An 18,464-nucleotide genomic window follows, 5' to 3' on the forward strand; every position below is an offset into this window, starting at 1 on the left:
CCCGGCGACATCGATCGAAGTTTCCTGCCCTTTGTGGCCTGGGACGACTGACTCACTTAGCCAGGTAGACGTCCGCAAAAAACTCCAACTCTTGAAGCGCTACAAATCACCGTGTCCATGTGACTAACCTACGGTACTTTTAAAAGATGGTGGTGACTTTCTGGTCAAGGAACCGTCTGAGTTGGTTACAATGCTCTGACAATTAGAGAGTGCTTCAACATCATGGAATTAGTCGATAGTTGTCCTTATTTTTAATAAGGATTCTGTAACAACTATCGAGGAGTAAGTACACTTCCAACTGAGTCCAAACTATTGGCTTTAGTCATACTTCGTAGATTGTTCAAAACCCGAGAAAGATTGACTCGCGTGGAGCAGGCTGGTTTTCGTTCTGGTCGAGGATGTATCGATCATATCTTCACCCTCCACCGAATGTTAGAACACCGTCATACTTATCATAGGCCAACAATCATATGGATCTGTTGCCTGGAGAAAGACATCTCGACCTTGAGTATGCGGATGATATTGTGTTACTTTGCGATAATACCCAAGCCATGCAATCCGCACTTAATCAATTGGCAATTAGTGTCCGTAGATACGGTATGTGGTTCGCACATTCGAAGTGCAAAGTACTTCTACAAGACTGGCAAAACCCTGGTCCTGTACTCACCCTGGATAGTGAGCAGATAGAAGTAGTCGAGTTCGTGTATCTAGGTAGCTGCATAAGTGCTGGTGGTGGCGTGAGTGATGAGATCAATCCTCGTATAGTGAAAGCCAGAGCGGCTTATGCCAATCTGGGCCATCTTTGGCGCCTTCGTGATATTAGTCTGGTTGTAAAAGTTCGGATCTACAACGCGTCGGTGAGAGCGGTTTTGCTCTATGCTTGTGAAACCTGGCCTCTCCAAGTTGAGGATGTTAGACGACTCTCTGTGTTCGATCATCGCGATCTCCGAAGGATTGCTGACATCCAGTGGCAACACCATGTTAGTAATGCAGAGGTTCGGCATCGTGTGTTCGGGCACAGAGACGATAATTCAATTAGTGTCACTATCTTGAAACATCGACTTCGGTGGCTTACTCATGTTCTGCGAATGTCGTTCCAGAGAGTTCCAAGTCGTGCATTGTTTACCGACGCTAGGACTGGTTGCAAAAAGCAGTGAGGTGGTCAGTGTATGATATTGTGTTGAGGTATGAAAGAATGCTGTAAATGACTGGCTTCTGTTGGTCCTTCACGACTTCCTAATTGAAGTCCTAGAGATGGTGTAGCACAGTGGTTTGAGACACTATCAGACATGGCTCAGAATAGAAACCAGTGGCGATCCTGTGGTAACTTGTTTTACTTCCTTCATAAAAGTGAGCGTAACTTCTTTAACTGAAAGGAATCCTTCTGGTTGTATTTTTACTAACTGAACTGTTTCCGCCACTATTATTATTATTTCACCCTCATACACTAATTTCTGTTTGTTGTTGTTATTCTCTATATCATACACACTTTACATTCTGTATCTCCTCACACTCGTGGTTATTGTGTGGTGCATATATATTTGGTGCCCCCTTGTACCAATGTTTGTGTGTTCAAATGAATAATGAAAATTGCTTTTATTTACAAATTTTTTTTTATGACTTTGCATTATACTTCGCAACATAGTCAAGGGTGAAGGTTCTTATCTTATTTACGATTCGTCAACTAAACGTCCTTGTATCTTAGTGTTCATATGTAAACTCAAACTTAGAAAATTATCGCTCTAAATTTAAATGCTTCATTCATTATGCTACTGAATTCAGATGGCTTATAAATTGTTCAACAGGCATGACAAGAGTGGATATTCTTTTCAAGTACCAAGTTGTTAATATTATGTATATATAAATACAAGAAAACGTAATAGCTCATAGAAAACATGTAAATATGTACATTAAACAAAGAAAAAGAAAGTTAAGTAAATATAGTGCAGAACAGTTTGTCGGTTTGAATGACTTTAGTGATCAACAGGATAGAAGAAAAAACAAAATCAATAAATAAGAAAACACTAGGCAAACAACAGAAGTACAAAAATAAATTAGAGGAAAAAGGAATTACATAAGCATAGATTTTATTCATTGAATAGATGACAAACAGTGAGTGTGAACAACTTGGTTTTTAGGAATAAGCCAAGCAAAGCTATCAGATGGACCATATACACAAATTGATTGATGGCATACAGAACACAAAGTATCATCTTTAATTAATAGAAAATGTGATTTGTTAGGGAGATCAACAATAGATAATTTCGCATTATATTTAGTCAAACCATATTCTAACTGAAGTTCTGACCATTCTTGTAGAGTAGATCGAAATGCATTATGTAAAAATGGTTTGATTTCCAGAATGTTCCATGTTGATGGAAAACGAGATAATAACTGGAAGAAAAATAACAATACTTAATGTTTCTTTTTCAAAGGATATGATTAATTTGAAGATAGTTTTCGTAAAAAAAGTCTATATCAGGTGAAAAAGACACTGAAAACTGGAAAACATTAAAAACAAAGTTTTCACTGTACCTTTGTCTGACAAACAGTCAGTAATTTTAAGTTTGTGATTACTGTAAGATCAATGAACCTTATATTAATAACCAAAACACACTTGTATAAAGGATTACAATAAGAATTGAAACTTTATTACTCTGATATCCAAGTAGATGTAGCTAAATATTAAATTGTCCTTCGAATATATTAAAGTTAAATTTAGGGGGTTTGATGATAGAGGATTACGTCTATGGGTCCTGAGGACGATTTTACACATTGTGCACATAGTCCGCAGTTAACTCCGAGCAAATCAAGATGGGAATTATGCTTATGTCATTTCTTAGTATAGATAGACCATTAGCAACTAAGAAAAGAAGTTGAGCAAATAGAAAAACTCTAGAGTCTTAGTTAAATCAAACATATATGACATAGAAAAAAAAGAGTAACTAATTACCTTTGAATAATTAAATTTTAAATCAGGATTATTCAGAAGATTCAAAATCATTTTCTTTATATCTTTAGAATTGTTCTCGTTAGTATGAAGTCTATTTAAACAGAGACAAACAAACAGGGAGGAAAACGAATACATAGAAACAAATGAAAAAGAGACATTATAATGTCAAAAGTTTTCAATTCACTGTTTTTAATTGTTAAACTTTTGAGTAATTTAATAGATTGGAGATAAATTTTCTTTAGAAATTTTCATAGTGTAAAAATTCCTAACAACACAAATAAATGAACAAAATTGTTTCCCATTGGATATTTATCCAGCTTCACACCAAATATACCATAATTTTTATGTGCATGTATGAGAAAGGTAGAGATCAGTTAAAGCAATTTCTGAATTAATGATAATTATCTGTATACTTAAACTGACTATTCATACATTTATTAGTACGTAATTTTCAGTCATTAGTATTTTTAGTATAAGGGAGTTTATGGAGATGGCGACGATTTTAATTATTTAAATCACGAATTAATATTAGCTAGATCACCATTGAAAACACGAAAGGACTGAACTATTATTTGATTCAAACGTGTGACTACTTAGCAACGCGCTCAGAGTTCGCATGTAGGGCCAACGTTCTAGGGTTCGATTTCGTATGGAAGGGTATTAGATGCACATTATTCAGTCCCATATTAAGACGTAACAGCTATTCAGTCATTTTTAGTCTTTAACAATGGTCTAGTTAAGAATAATAATTATTTTGATACATTTATCTTTGCAAACTTTGACCTACTTCTTAAGTCAGTATTCTTATTCATATTGCTACTTTGTTTATATTTTATTTATTACTAAACCTGTCAAACAAGCAGTTATGTAAAACGTTTTCATTGTTACAATAGACCAACATATTGTGTTGACTGGTTCAATATTTTTAATACATCCATGTAAAAATTACATTAAAGTCTGATGAAGTGTTTAATTGAAAATATTGTTCGTATATGTGTGTTGTTCTGACTTGATCGACGTTACAAAACACTTTCATTTTCGAAGTGTTAAATTTTCACGTAACAAATAGATAGAAACTATAAATTTCTGTGATTTTAACAAGATTTATGATTTAACGTAGATGAAAAATGAAAGGGATTCGGCGCATAAAATTTTATATTCAACAATATCATTTAATTGAACTTTACAGTCATATTTATGGTTAGTTTTTACTTATAAATTATAACAAAATAGAAGAGTGTTACGTTATTTCAACTCAAAGGAACCACCATTCAAGGGTATCTACAAAGTTGCAAAAACTGAATTAAAAGTTTGGATCAGAAATTTGTACATTTCTGAGGAATTGTCGGTTCACCAATTCAACCCCGATCTTTGTGTTCACGAGAGACATATTTATTACGTTATTGCACCATGATCTTAGTACCACTTCTAATTTTACAAGTTATTATTGCGAAATTCTTTCGTCCTTCATATTCCTGATATTCGTCAAGTGGGTAATTTTCCCATACATCTTTATATAAACTACTACTTATTACTATTATGTAACTTATATCTCACACTTGAAAAATACGGATAATTTCTGATAACATGACTAAATAATGTAACACGTAATTCAAATATGTCCTTCATTATGAACTGTAATCAAATAAAAAATGGCAAAAACCAAGAAGCACTCGATAACTGATTCATCTCAGTTTGAGATTAATTTATAAAGAATATTCGCGATCCTACATGAAACGGAAACAAAAATCGTCACATCTCTCAGTGAAAAAGGCACCACTGAATAAACGGGTTGAAAACCAATAATTCACAGTTTTAACTACAGGTGATTCGCACACCATAACACAATACTAAAAAAAAGCTGTCTCAACAAACTCAATACAACACAACATCCCACTAAGTAGAAACAATTATTCGATTATCATTGATTTCTAATGGTTATTCACCTGATGCTAGTAGCGTTGAAACTTTAGCTCAATGGAATCTCATACACTGCTTACAACTTATAACATCCACGTACTAAATTACTTAATATTTTACAGATCACAGAGTATTTAGGATATAACCAAACTTGAATATTTCGACATTTATGTTTTTGGAGTCTACTTACTTACGATTTCTACGTTTTCTGATTGATCTGACAATTCATTTAACAAAAATCAGATCAAATATTTGCTCCAGGACTACGTACTGTAATGTATGAAGTGATATGAATTCAGTAAGAGATATAAAAAGTAGGGGTAGATGTAGTCAATCATTTTATTCACTGATTTTTCGTGAACCACATAAATTCCAATGAAATCAAAATTATTCAAAAATGCATATTAAAAGTAACAATCTATTAATTACTTTGTATAAATACAATTTTTGAATAAAAACTCATGACAATGGTGAGATGTTTTCTGTAAAACTGTTGGGATATTCAGGAAAATATCCCAAAAATTATCCTGTTAAGCCTAATGCTATCCTTGGACATGAAATGGTATCATCTTATTGGTCAATATTTATTTAACGTGTCATTTTCCTACTGGCCATTATTGTACAATGTTATTTTCTATTTTATGGTACGTTGTGGTCTGCTTGACTGGTATATAAACAAAGTATGTTTGAAATATAATGATTCATATCTCCGAGGCTGTGACTTGTGTTCTGGACTCAACTGGCTGGGTTAGACAGGGAAGCGAGACCAATCAGAACCCTAGGTCGTTCTACGTGTTTGCGCGTCTTTGGTCGGATCAATAATTCGCTATCCCCTTAATCCGCAGCATTATTTTTCACAGTTATAACAAAAACGTATACTAGTTTCTTTTGGACTTGATAATGAAATAATTGATCAATATAATCCAACTACTTTTGGAAGCCACAGATATCACAACTTATGGAAACTGAACAAAAATTCAAATGACTATTCCAGTTATCGCTATCATTCTTATTATCTTTCAATTCATTAGACTACACTTGTAATTCCGTTCATTAAATCTGTATTCTGACCTAATAATCTTAATTTACTTTATTGATTTTGTCGAGATGTTTTTGTGGTATTTGTACTAATCGATGATTTCTTTTGTACGCGATTCTACGGTTGAGCTGATTTTCAAATACAATATTTCTAATTGTGCTCACTGTAATCTCACTGTTTTCGATACTGGTATATACAGTACTCCTGGTCATTACGAATTCCATTATTTCCAAACACTACAGTTTAACAACTGGAAAGTAATTTTTATTATGCAATGGATGATCAGTAAAAACTAAACGGTATTGAAAGTGTATTTTGTTTTAATTTGATGCTCCTCGGTGGTGCATATCCACAACTAATCTTAGGATTGAACATATCATTTGAAATGAGTACAATATTACCCAGTCACAGAGTTGAGCAAACAGACCATGGTATCATGAAATAACCCCAAGAACTCATAATCGACCCTAATCAGCAGTTAACACACAATTAATATTCATCATAATGATTTAATAAAGCTTGTAGACAGTTTTTAAGTTATTCATGAGAATAAATCAAGTTTTAAAAACCCTCCTACATATTATTATTATGAAAATATTAATCCATAAATAGTAAACTATAATTTAAATCAAGTCAAATTCTTACCTATCAAGACAGATTTCAACAAATGTTGTAAATAACAAGGAGGATATTGATTGATTACTAGAATCACCTTCCATAAATTCAAACTGGTCCCAATGGTGATAAGTACCAAGTGAATTTACTGCTATTGTATTACATTTTACATTAGTATCATTGTTACGTGCACTACAATGAATAGGTTGTTGACGGCTGAATGTAAGACAATAGTACAATGCGGCTTTATAATCATTTACATCTTCAATAAGATATTTTAAAGCCTTCACATGATTATTGGCCTGATTAAAAAGATTTTTTCAACAACAAAAAAGGCTAAATATTAAGAAACTCATGTTGTTGAATTGAATAAATATGTAGGTTTAAGTAAATGGCTTGCGAAATGTAAATCAAACCGACAATTTTTAATTAAGAAATGAAATCGACTGGGGAAATTTTTTAAAAAAAACAGTAGTCTACGAAACTGAAGGTTCTTTATTTCAATGTCATGTACAGCCGCAGATTTGTGCAATGTTAGGCAGACGCATAATATGAAAGAGTTGATCAAATGACTCTGGATTTGAATCTCTATCTAGCTGAAGTAAGTAAGCGACAAAAATTATCTTCAGATGTATAAAAGATGCTGAGTGCCGAAAGTAGATATCATCTAGGTTTTTTGATTGTTTTTTAACTGCTAGATTAAGACTAGAAGGTGAAGACATCATATGTTCCTTTCATGATTCGAATTTTAGAAATACTTGACAAAGGAGTTGATGATTTTATCAGTAAACTAATAGGATTGTAAGTGAAATCCTATCAAATAAGCGTTTCAAAAATACAAATTCAAATAACAAATGGCAAAATATCCATTTTATTTATTTATTTGAACTCGTACACAATGACATAAATGGGGATCAAAATAAATATGGGCCATATAAGTCAGAGTATGAGATAATGAAGGGATAAATGAACAAGGGTGAATATAATCAGATACCAATAAATGAATAGCAGTGAACGAGATTAGTATGTTATCGGATGAGCAGTTCAGTACATAAAAGTACAACAAGGAATCTTTCCAGTTAAAAAAGTTCTCACTTTCATATGAAAAAGAAAGATAAATTACATCAGGACTGACACCAAAGTCTATTTTGAGCCACATCTGATAGTCTCAAGTAACTAGATTGCACCATCTCTCAGACCTCAATCAGAGAATTATAAAGGATTGAAAGATCCCAGTCGTGTTCAGTTTTGTTTTACACCCGGGCATCATGTCATAAACTGACCACTTCTCCACTTTTTCTAACCAGACCCCATCTCGGCAAATAAGGTATACTATGACTAATACCTAAATTTTCACATACATTTAATCGGTTATTGGCAATTCATTTTAATGTTTTTAATCTTTAGTCATTTTTTATTAACACCATGTTTTTTTTAAATTTAGACATCCTTCTTATATTCCTTAAGTGGATAATTATCCTTCACACATTTGGTCTTATCTTAGTATTACTCTTACTTCTCGATCATTAAACTACCTTATATCAATCCATGAAGTTGTGTACTACTCTCCATATTTTTCGACAGACTAAGTTGGGTAGTAAGCTTAAGTAAGCAAGCAACATAGACATCAAAAATTCAAACCACCACTCCTTGGCACGTTGATAACTTCTCAGCATAAAAGAATCGTTTATTAGCATAATATCAATTGACTGGATATAATGCATCAAAAGGGGGTGATATCTATATAGTATAATTGTAAATGTTACAGATATTTTAAATTTCCATTACACAGTTTAACATTTACAGATGCGTATATTAATAATGTGTTATTCCACGTAGATGGTCCAGGATCGATCTGTTTTCGTAATCTATAACTTTTTTTATATGTACTGTTACCTCATATTTTCTTTTAAAGTGCTGTTGCTGGATTTCTGCGACAGACTATTCAGTTCTCAAACCATTTAGTCGTATTTTAATTACCGTTCTTTACCATGACATCACTTAATACTGATAAGAATGTTTTGTGATTGATACAATCTAAATCCTATTGGTCACCAAAATATTAAAGTGAACAGAATCCAAACAGATAGGTCTATCCTATTAAAAGACTACAGCAAGCTCCATGTTGATAATAAATGATTGTCCTCACTCACAAAAGTTGAACTAAACGTTAGCACCACCTGCAGATCAACCAAACTATTTCGATACTGTTTTTCGAAGAATTTCACATCTGTGGTAAAATATGTAGCTAAATTAATACGTCATAAACGTATACGTTTACTTCAGAATGAATTACTATGGGAGAAAACGGGATTTAGTGAATCATTCACCGTGTATACTACGATTTAATAAAACGAAATAATAGTCTTTTATTCATCAAGATTACTAAAATGGGCTTGCTTATATGTGCACTATTCTCAACTTGTCCCCGATAACTTTCCCTTAAATGTCAACATGATTACGATTTAATCTTGATTGACTCCAAACTACCTAGCAGTGCCATAGGAAAACATATATTGGACATTAGTCATATTCTCCCCCACAATTATTGTTATCATTATTAGTATTACTATCTCCACTGTTATAATTAATTCAACGTTGTTTCTGTTCGGTAATTATTACCATTATCATCACTTCATCTGTTGTAATCAAAACTTGCAAATGATTCTTATCACCGATTACATCATGGTCTTATTCACATTTAAAATATTCATCTATATATTACAATTACAATTATAAAACATTTTGTTTATTAGAACAAATTAGTGAACATGTGAATGAAATGAATACAATTTACTTCACAATTTATTCCTTATTCTTGCTTAGAAACGCTCATCCAGAAATTAAGAGGATAATTTACGTAGCAATACTAAAGATAGCCTGTGGACTGACATGGAAAGAAAGGTTTTAATTATGCAATCCATCGATTAATTATATGTTTTTGAATTATGCCTTGTGGCATGAAAGGTATATATGGTATCAATATGCCGATAACGAAAGTGTAATAAAGGATTGGAGATAATCTCCGACAATTAAAGGGTCTATATTTAAAACACTCAGCCAAAGCTCTGTTACACAATACACGATCTAACCACGAAAACTCGAACCAACAGATTATTGCAGTCCCAAGAATGCTCACAATTTGAGATGTAAGCATTTAAAATAGTATCAAAAACTTGTCAACAACAAAAACTGAATAAACCATTATAAAATTACCGTTAACTGACCTTTCCTTCAAGAATCGCTAGTTCATAGGCGAGCTTCTTTTGAACTGCAACACTCTCATTATATAAACGGCCCAGTAGTGTTTTATGTGATATCAATAATGAATAACGGATCAGTTGGCAAAATTCAGTTCTATTTCACAAAGTTACAAAATACAGGTAGATATAAAACTAACTACTGATAAGATAGTAAGTAACTAAATAGTGAATCTGTCATTCTCAAAAATAAATTGAAGACTAGAGTGGTAAATGGAGAGAAATAGGCAATATCTTGATGTAACAATATGATGATTTGTACTAACCGCTTTCCTGTGGTGTGATAGACGGAATTAATCATATCTAAGACAAATTGAAAAGGCAAGCCACATAATTTTAGTGTTATTGTCCATCAGTGTTATGGAACAGCATATGAACTGGTTGAGCAAAGAACATACAATGGTGATTAAAAGTTCTATTCTCACTCATTTAGTTTACACATGACATCAAGTTGACTTTATTAAGGCACTTAATTCTATCAAATCTACCACATAGCTTACGGGCTTGCCTTCTCTACGCCGTTGAAGCTGTCGCAATCCATATCCAGAAAACCAACCCCTGTACCTAAAAGAGGATGTACAACCCCTCTTTCTGACTTGGCCATTGATATAGGTTATATAAAAAGTGAAGAGAACTACTTTTAATACTTCCGCAATTCTCGTCCGATTGCGGTTCCTTACTTGACTTTAGTAGTTCATGCTTTATACTTAATTAGTTTTATTAACCATCAATTCTTCGACTACATATTTCAACTGTTATTACTAATATTGAACTTCTTGTCAAATACTTTATCAATCCTAATATCCTATTATCGATCCTACATATTCTTCACTAAGTAACTGTTACTAATATTCAACTTCTTATCAAACACTTCAACCATTCTATTATTACTAATCCTTTATCTGTACATTGTAATTTGTTCGTTTATCAATAAATACCTTAGAACATTATTCACCTTATGCACTTTAACTTTTACGTGTTTTATTCATCATTCGCAACTGTTTCTATAAACACTTAAATCTGTAAACACTAATATTTAACCCAAGTCACCTTGGCTAATTTAATTTATTCTTAGTGTATGGTCAAGTGTACAATCATGATGAAAAACTAGTTGAAAGGAAATATCTCTTTGCTTAATTCATCTTTTCATTATATGTCAAGATATAAATTATCACTCCCGACCGTTTTTGCTACCTTGACGTGGTGGTCGGGCTTGCCTATCGTGATGAAGCAACCGAGCTATACTGGCTGGAACAACTGTTCCTCAAGGTCCTACCACGTCAGAAAGGTCGGTTGAAGAGCGGTAAGACTAAAAGCAACAAACCCAAGGTCCGAAGGCGAAGTCGTACTGCTTACTGTACAGAGGTGTGACAGCAGTAAGGTGTTTCCTTCAGACAACCAGCATGACAGCGATGCTGCCTTCCCACAAGGAGGGGTGAGGTTAGAAAAGGTCGACCCTAAAAATGCACACCTCGCCTTATCTCACGGATATCCGTCTCCGACGGTGAGGTCTCAACAAGTACGTAGCTAACACAAAAATTGCCCATAAAAAGGTCGTGTGACCGACCTCAGGCAGTTGTCCCTTGGGCACTGCGGTCGCGCTCTCAGGTCACTAAGACCACCTCTAATCCAATTTCCTTTTCAGGCACCTCCAGAACAACCCTTCCACGGTGTGGGCAACCGGAAAGTGATTACCACCCTCATATCTCTAACAGCACTCAAGACCACTGTATTCATAACCAACCTCCCTCCTCAATTCCTATTATTCCTCCTACATCGGCCTTCACTTCTCAACTTCCTCTTTCGGCTTCCCCCTCAAGTGTCACCATAGCTGACGATTCTAATGCTCAAAACACTGTCCAAGGTCTACTGAAACCTCGCTCCAAACTACACATTGGAGCCTTCAACGTACGCACCCTATGTCAATTCGGTCAACAGGCTTCCTTGGCTAGAACCCTAGAATCTCGTACCATTGATGTATGTTTTGTCTCTGAAACACGCATACAGGATCCCAGTGTGGTCGTTCACTTGACCTCACCTCGGCAAAACGGAGAGCCAACGAGATACACCCTCCGTGTATCTGGTGACCCGATGGCCAGCTCTCATGGACTGGCAGGAGTAGGGATAGCACTAAGCATGAGGGCGGAACAAGCACTGTTAGAGTGGATCCCCGTTAACAGTCGTCTATGTGCTGTTCGGCCAAACGGCTCCGTAAGAACTCGGAAGGATAGGGACACACGTCGTTGCCTTTTCGTCGTTTCTGCCTACGCTCCCACCGACTGCAGCTCAGATGAAATGAAAGATGAATTTTACAGAAAGCTATCTGAACTTCTTCAGAAAGCTAAACGCCCAGACATAGCACTCATAGGGGGTGACTTTAATGCTCAGATAGGTAGCTTAAACCAAACAGAAAGGCATTTAGGTGGATATTTTAGCATTCCGGCACAGCGAACAGATAATGGTGACCGTCTACTGCAACTGTGCTCAGACAATCGCTTATTTTTAGCAAACACAAATTTTGAGCATAAGGAGAGACATCGTCTAACATGGCGACCCCCTACACCAAACCAACGATGGACTCAAATAGACCATATTGCCATCAGTTATCGTTGGAGAGGGTCGGTAGAAGATTGTCGCTCATTCTGGAGTACCTGTTTGGACTCCGATCACGCCCTAATACGGGAACGCATCTGCTTGCGACTCACTGGACGCAAAACAGCCACATTAAAAAAACCCATTAGAACCGAACTGAGTAGCGAGGAAACCAAAAGTAGGTTCCAGGAACAACTGAGATCACACTTAGGTAGTTCTGAAAACGAGGTTGACTCAAATGTTGCTTGGAAAGCTATACAAACAGCTGTGGAAACAGCAGTGACATCTATTAATGATTTAAACCACAGGGTTACAAAGAACCAATGGATTTCCTCTAGGTCTATTGCACTGATGGATTCTCGCAAACTCGTCCCATCAGGTTCCGAGCATGATGAAGAGCGACAACAAATCAGATCTAGGTTAAGCAAGTCTCAGGAACGACCGTGAGCAGTGGTGGGCAACGAAAGCGAAAGAGATGGAAATGGCGGCGGCTATAGGGAACACAAGACAGCTTTACAGACTAATAAAAGAAACTGAAATTAATAAGTTGAGTGTAAGTGAGATTATATCGGAAAAAGACGACACCCTCATCTACTCTCAGTCCAGACGTTTAGAACGATGGGCGGAACATTTTAGGGAACAGTTCAGCTGACCTTCAGCTACTCTACAACTACCCTCCATTCCCAGACAGTGTGAATGGAACATTGAAGTAGGTCCCCCAACTCTTGCTGAAGTTCAAAAGGCTATAGTTAATCTGAGACGAGGAAGGGCAGCTGGTCCAGATGGATTGGCTCCAGAGGTCTTTAAGGATGGTGGTCGAATTTTAACGATTAGGTTGACTAATATTTTAGCTAAGATCTGGGAGTTATACGTTATTCCATCTGATTGGACGCAATCACTTATCGTCCCAATATATAAGAAAGGGTTAAAATCATCCTGTGACAACCATAGAGGGATTAGTTTAACTAATATAGTATCTAAAATACTAGCCTCGATAGTTATCAGACGCCTAACTAAGACTCGTGAACTACAAACACGAGAGAATCAAGCTGGCTTCAGACCTGTTCGTGGCTGCATCGACCACGTATTCACCATTCGTCAGGTTCTAGAACACAGGCATACTTATCGACGTCCGACAATGGTGGTCTTTCTTGACTTAAAAGTAGCATTTGACTCTGTAGACCGCGAGATTCTGTGGCAGTGTCTGTCATTGAAAGGCGTACCCCAGAAGTACATAAACCTTGTAAAGGCTCTTTACTCGAGCAAAACAAGTCGAGTCAGAGCTTATGGCGAACTGTCATCTGCTTTTGCAACCTCAAGTGGTGTCCTTCAAGGCTGTTGTTGTGGATGCGGAGGAACAGACCAATAATTATCATGTTAAGTCTAATGGTGTCCTTGGACTTTAAATGGACATTTTCTATTGGTCGATATCTGTTCACTTGTTGAATATTGTACAAAATGTTGTTTTCTATTTTATGGTACGATGTGGTATGCTTGATTGGTATATAAACAAAGTATGTTTGAAATATAATGATTCATATCTCCGAGGCTGTGACTTGTGTTCTGGACTCAACAGGCTGGGCTAGACAGGGAAGTGGGACCAACCGAGACTCTAGGCCGTCCGTCCGTGTTTACGTGTCACTGTAATCGATCGATAAGTACTCTGCTCTCTAATTTCCCAGTCAAGGACACAACAATTAGCACAGGGTAAAAATCGACAGCAACCTAAAGGCATAACAGCTGTCCACCTTCTCCATTTTTGTTTAACTTCATCATAGACCTATTGATGCAAATAACATTCTCGTCTACTGAATTCTCGATTATTGATTTCCTACCAGAAGGTCCACTTATCGACTTAGAATACGCAGATGACATAGTCCTGTTTGGTGAAGACGCTGATAGAATGCAGAGTCTTTTGGTAGCGCTGAGCAACAATAACAGAATGTTTGGAATGCGCTTCTCTCCCTCTAAATGCAAGTTGTTGCTTCAGGACTGGTCTGCGTCAACGCCTGAACTAAGGATAGGGAGTGAAGTAGTCAAACGCGTTGACAACTTCACTTATCTTGGGAGTCCGATCAGCCCTAATGGGCTGGTGTCTGGGGAAATCTCTGTACGGATTTAAAAAGCTGGTTTGGCTTTTGCCAACTTACGTCGCGTATGGCGAAGGCGAGATATCCGTCTATCAATAAAAGGACGAGTATACTGCGCGGCAGTCCGTTCTGTTTTAATTTACGGCAGCGAAACATGCCCATTAAGAGTAGAAGACACTCGTAAGCTACTAGTATTTGACCACAGATGCCTCAGAAATATTGCTGGAGTCTGCTGGGATCACCGGGTAAGTAATAGTGAGGTTAGACGCAGGGTATTAGGAGATGATGGTAAATCAGTTGATAAGGTTGTGAATCTTCATCGACTGAGATGGTTGGGCCACGTGTTACGTATGCCTGAACACCGATTACCACGACGTGCAATGCTAACCGGTGTGGGGGATGGTTGGAAGAGAGTTAGGGGCGGCCAAACCAAAACGTGGCATCAGTGCTTGAAGTCACTAACTTCTAGTCTGAGCCATGTTGGTAGATGCAGACTACTTGGTTGGGGTACGCGTGACTTTCGTAACCAATGGTTGGAGACTCTTGGTGACGTGGCTCAGAATCGATCACAATGGCGTCGGTGTATACACTCTCTGTCTTCTCTTAAACTAAGAGATTAAAATCGCTTCATATCTTTCTTTCTACGAACTAATTCTTTCTTCCTGTACTATATCCTTATTGCAATCTTTCTTTTATATATTACCACCTCTGAATTAACTACTTTTATGAATCCGGTGTCCATCTTGTTGTGTTAATGAGGTATGGCAACTTGGACTGATGCATATATGTGCCTGATCCTACGTTGTAGCTGATTGACATGAATTATCACTATATTGATGAAAATGATCGAAAAGAAGGTCTGATTCTATAGTGTAAATATCAAAGAGTTTATATATAATTAAAAATTCGATGACATGCTACATTCATAATCTTTAATATCGCTTGTAAAATTACTCATATTTACAAACAATTTTATTATATTACACGATAATTTGCATTTTTGAATATATTATCACGAAACCAAATTCTGGTAAAAAAAAAAGCAACGACCTAAATATTCAAAAACAGATATAAATAAGGTATGTTTAATCCGATCAAATTATTGACTTATTCTACATTTACATTGCTTATATGTCTAAATTTATTATGATTGAATAATACTTGATAACATTAAAATGCTATTTGTAATAATATGCTACGTTCGAGGAGATTACAATATCACCTAGGACAGGCTAACAGAACGAAAATCAGCAACACAACAACAGGACTAGTTAAGCTATTCCACTGTGCAACAGCCCAACTAACCAGAGGGAGAAGACCAGATTCAGCCGAGAAAATATCTATTCCACAAGCAGCCGGGAAGCACGAACGAACAAGCACACAACTCATGAGTATACATACAGCACAAAATTGTCTTTGGAAAACGTCACAAAATAGCGTACTGAAAGAGGAAACGAGTCAATGACATTTAAAGTCCTTCCTGGTGGGAAATACAAACTGAGGGTAGAAATTGATGTTTTGGCGCGAAAATGAGAAATTCAAATTTTCATGGTAAAATTTAAAAATTGAGACGTTTACCAAGTGATTTCTGGGGATCTAGCATCCTCAACATAATAAAAAAAGGATAGTGTACTAAGAAACCAATTCATTTCAATTCTGAGGAGAGCAAGAACAAAGATCTGACTAGAATAACATGGATTCGTTTTATTCTTACTCATATTTATTTATTTGAACACATAAATATTGGTACAAGGGGGCACCAGATATATATGCACCACACACATTCTTACTTATGATCATTACGCAACCACATGTCTGTAGATTCCTGTCCTTTTGTTACTATCAGTGTTGAAATATGTTTCTTCCAAATTAGATACATGTTAACAATATTTTATTTAGTTTACAAGACTCAGTCACACCCTTGCTATACTACACTGATAAGTGAACATTTAAAAAAACTCCGATCAAAGTTTATCATATAAGTAATTTGAACCCATTTTGTAATTAGGATTTTTAAATATTACGGGTTGTAAGCCGCTGGTAGGAATCAAACGAAATGAAATAAATGTATGTTATTTCGCTCAAATCTTTATTTTTGCTATCCTCAAAATGATAAAGAGAACTGTGTGTATATGATTTCACTATGATAACTTTTTATGTATAATAACTGTCAAATTTTAGCATTTCATCCAATTTGCCAATAATAATTAGCATATGATGCTAATGTTGTTTACTCTACTGTTTCAACATAAAATGAACTTGTCTGATTATGATTAGCAGGTTATGGGATTATTTCCCACCAGTAAGTCAAATTCCTTAAGATATGTTATCGTGGAAAAATGCCATTATGAAACTCCTATTCTTTTCATAATGTTTGTTTAACTAATTAGTCAGTCAGTCATATGTATTATAGAACCTGGAACACATATTCATCGATGTAGGTGTCATACCACGTAAGCACAGTGAGATAAACTTATCGAAACAACTCCCTGGATAGTGAAAGTAGTAACAGTCCCAGTAGTAGTAGAAAAGTGACAGTGAGACAGATTTAATTCAAACATGTAAGATTTAATATTGGAAAAAGATTCGTATTATTTTTGTTGCATTCTCGAGTAACAGGATATGAGAAGTGCAGACATTCAGAAATATATGACTGGACATAATGAAAATAATAAACCTATGAGCATTGTCATTTTTAAACATCTTAAAGGGGATGTCGGTTAAATAGCTTCCATATAGCTCATGACCAATTTATGATCTTAATTATGTTTTTACTTGGACTTTATCCGTGAATACTGAACTTTATCAGTTTTTCCGAAATGATTTTCAATATATCGATTCTTCACAATATCGTGTGACGCAAGATATGTCTCAAAGCCTTCCTATGCCAAGTATTTTACTTGTTATAAACAGGTGATTAATTAAATACAACCAATGTCTATGACAATGATCATCCAATCTCAAATAAGTACAGTGATTCTTAAAACTGACTGAATTTACGCTAAATTCACCTACTCAACTTCAATGGTAATAACCATGTGTTGATCAGTGACTAACTCTGAGGTAATTCCCGGAGTTTCAGTAATCAGTCGTGACCAGTGGATCTCAACCATGAAGAGTGTGAGGCAGTTACCCATCAATAAAATTGGGGGATGGCTGTGTAATTATGAGAATAGATTCAAGTTAAACATGTAAACCATTAGATACTTGCTCAGTGGTTTAAAGACTAAGTACTCGCTGTGGGACCTGAAGGTCCTAGACTCGATCTGTAGTGGAGTTATGAATGATTAATTATCGGGAGCTCCACATTAGAACGAAACATCTGTTCAGTGTTTCCTAACTTTAAATGGTTATTTGATTAAGGCTGGTTCGTGATATTAACCATAAAACCCAACAATCTTTACCAACCCCCTATACAGTATTCAAATTTTAGCTTAAGCTGTAAAAAATTATAGTATACTCACATTTCAGTAAGTGAACTTCTTCATTGAGACATGAACATGGTAAACCCCACTTCAAATGTGAATCTTTCTTATTAAGATACCGAGTGAAGACTACCAGGAACTTTTCAAAGGTACGAACTTACTTTCAAATGTGAATCAATTCGATACATAGCTTAAATAGTTAGAATTACAATTATTTTCAAAAATTCATTAATCACTAGAATAATGATCCACTGACTACTTTTGATATTTTGGAGTGCCAGTAAGTTGCCTAATCGTTTTCCTTTCAACTCAGTAGTATCACTAACTAATGCACACAGACATACATAAACTTCAACTTGATTACCGATTTGCATCGTTATCCATTTCATTCAATTATCACCTTATACACAACTTCCATTCGCCAGTTAACAGAACAACAGATAACATATATTATTTCAAACGAACCTGACGATGAGAATAATATAATTAGAAAAATAAGCGATAGTATAAAGACTGTCTATGCGTAAAAAGAACGTGGCTTCAAAATATCAATATTACTACCACTGATTT

The 18,464-nt window shown here is 35.5% G+C and overlaps 1 protein-coding gene across 1 annotated transcript in view; it reads right to left on the reverse strand.

Moving 5' to 3' along the window:
• Positions 1-1,707: 1,707 nt before the first annotated feature.
• TGFBRAP1 (transforming growth factor, beta receptor associated protein 1) overlaps positions 1,708-18,464 on the reverse strand; it is a 38,841-nt gene continuing 22,084 nt past the window's right edge. Inside the window, exons 17-20 of the mRNA XM_051213475.1 lie at positions 9,755-9,884; positions 6,558-6,829; positions 2,954-3,044; positions 1,708-2,394 (exon numbers count right to left, since the gene is read on the reverse strand). Of these exons, the coding sequence (XP_051069459.1) occupies positions 2,092-2,394; positions 2,954-3,044; positions 6,558-6,829; positions 9,755-9,884 (796 nt within the window). The 3' untranslated portion in view covers positions 1,708-2,091. The remainder of the gene's footprint in view (positions 2,395-2,953; positions 3,045-6,557; positions 6,830-9,754; positions 9,885-18,464) is intronic.

The sequence above is a fragment of the Schistosoma haematobium genome, chromosome 3 (assembly GCF_000699445.3).
Source record: "Schistosoma haematobium chromosome 3, whole genome shotgun sequence".
Classification (NCBI taxonomy): Eukaryota; Metazoa; Platyhelminthes; class Trematoda; order Strigeidida; family Schistosomatidae; genus Schistosoma; species Schistosoma haematobium.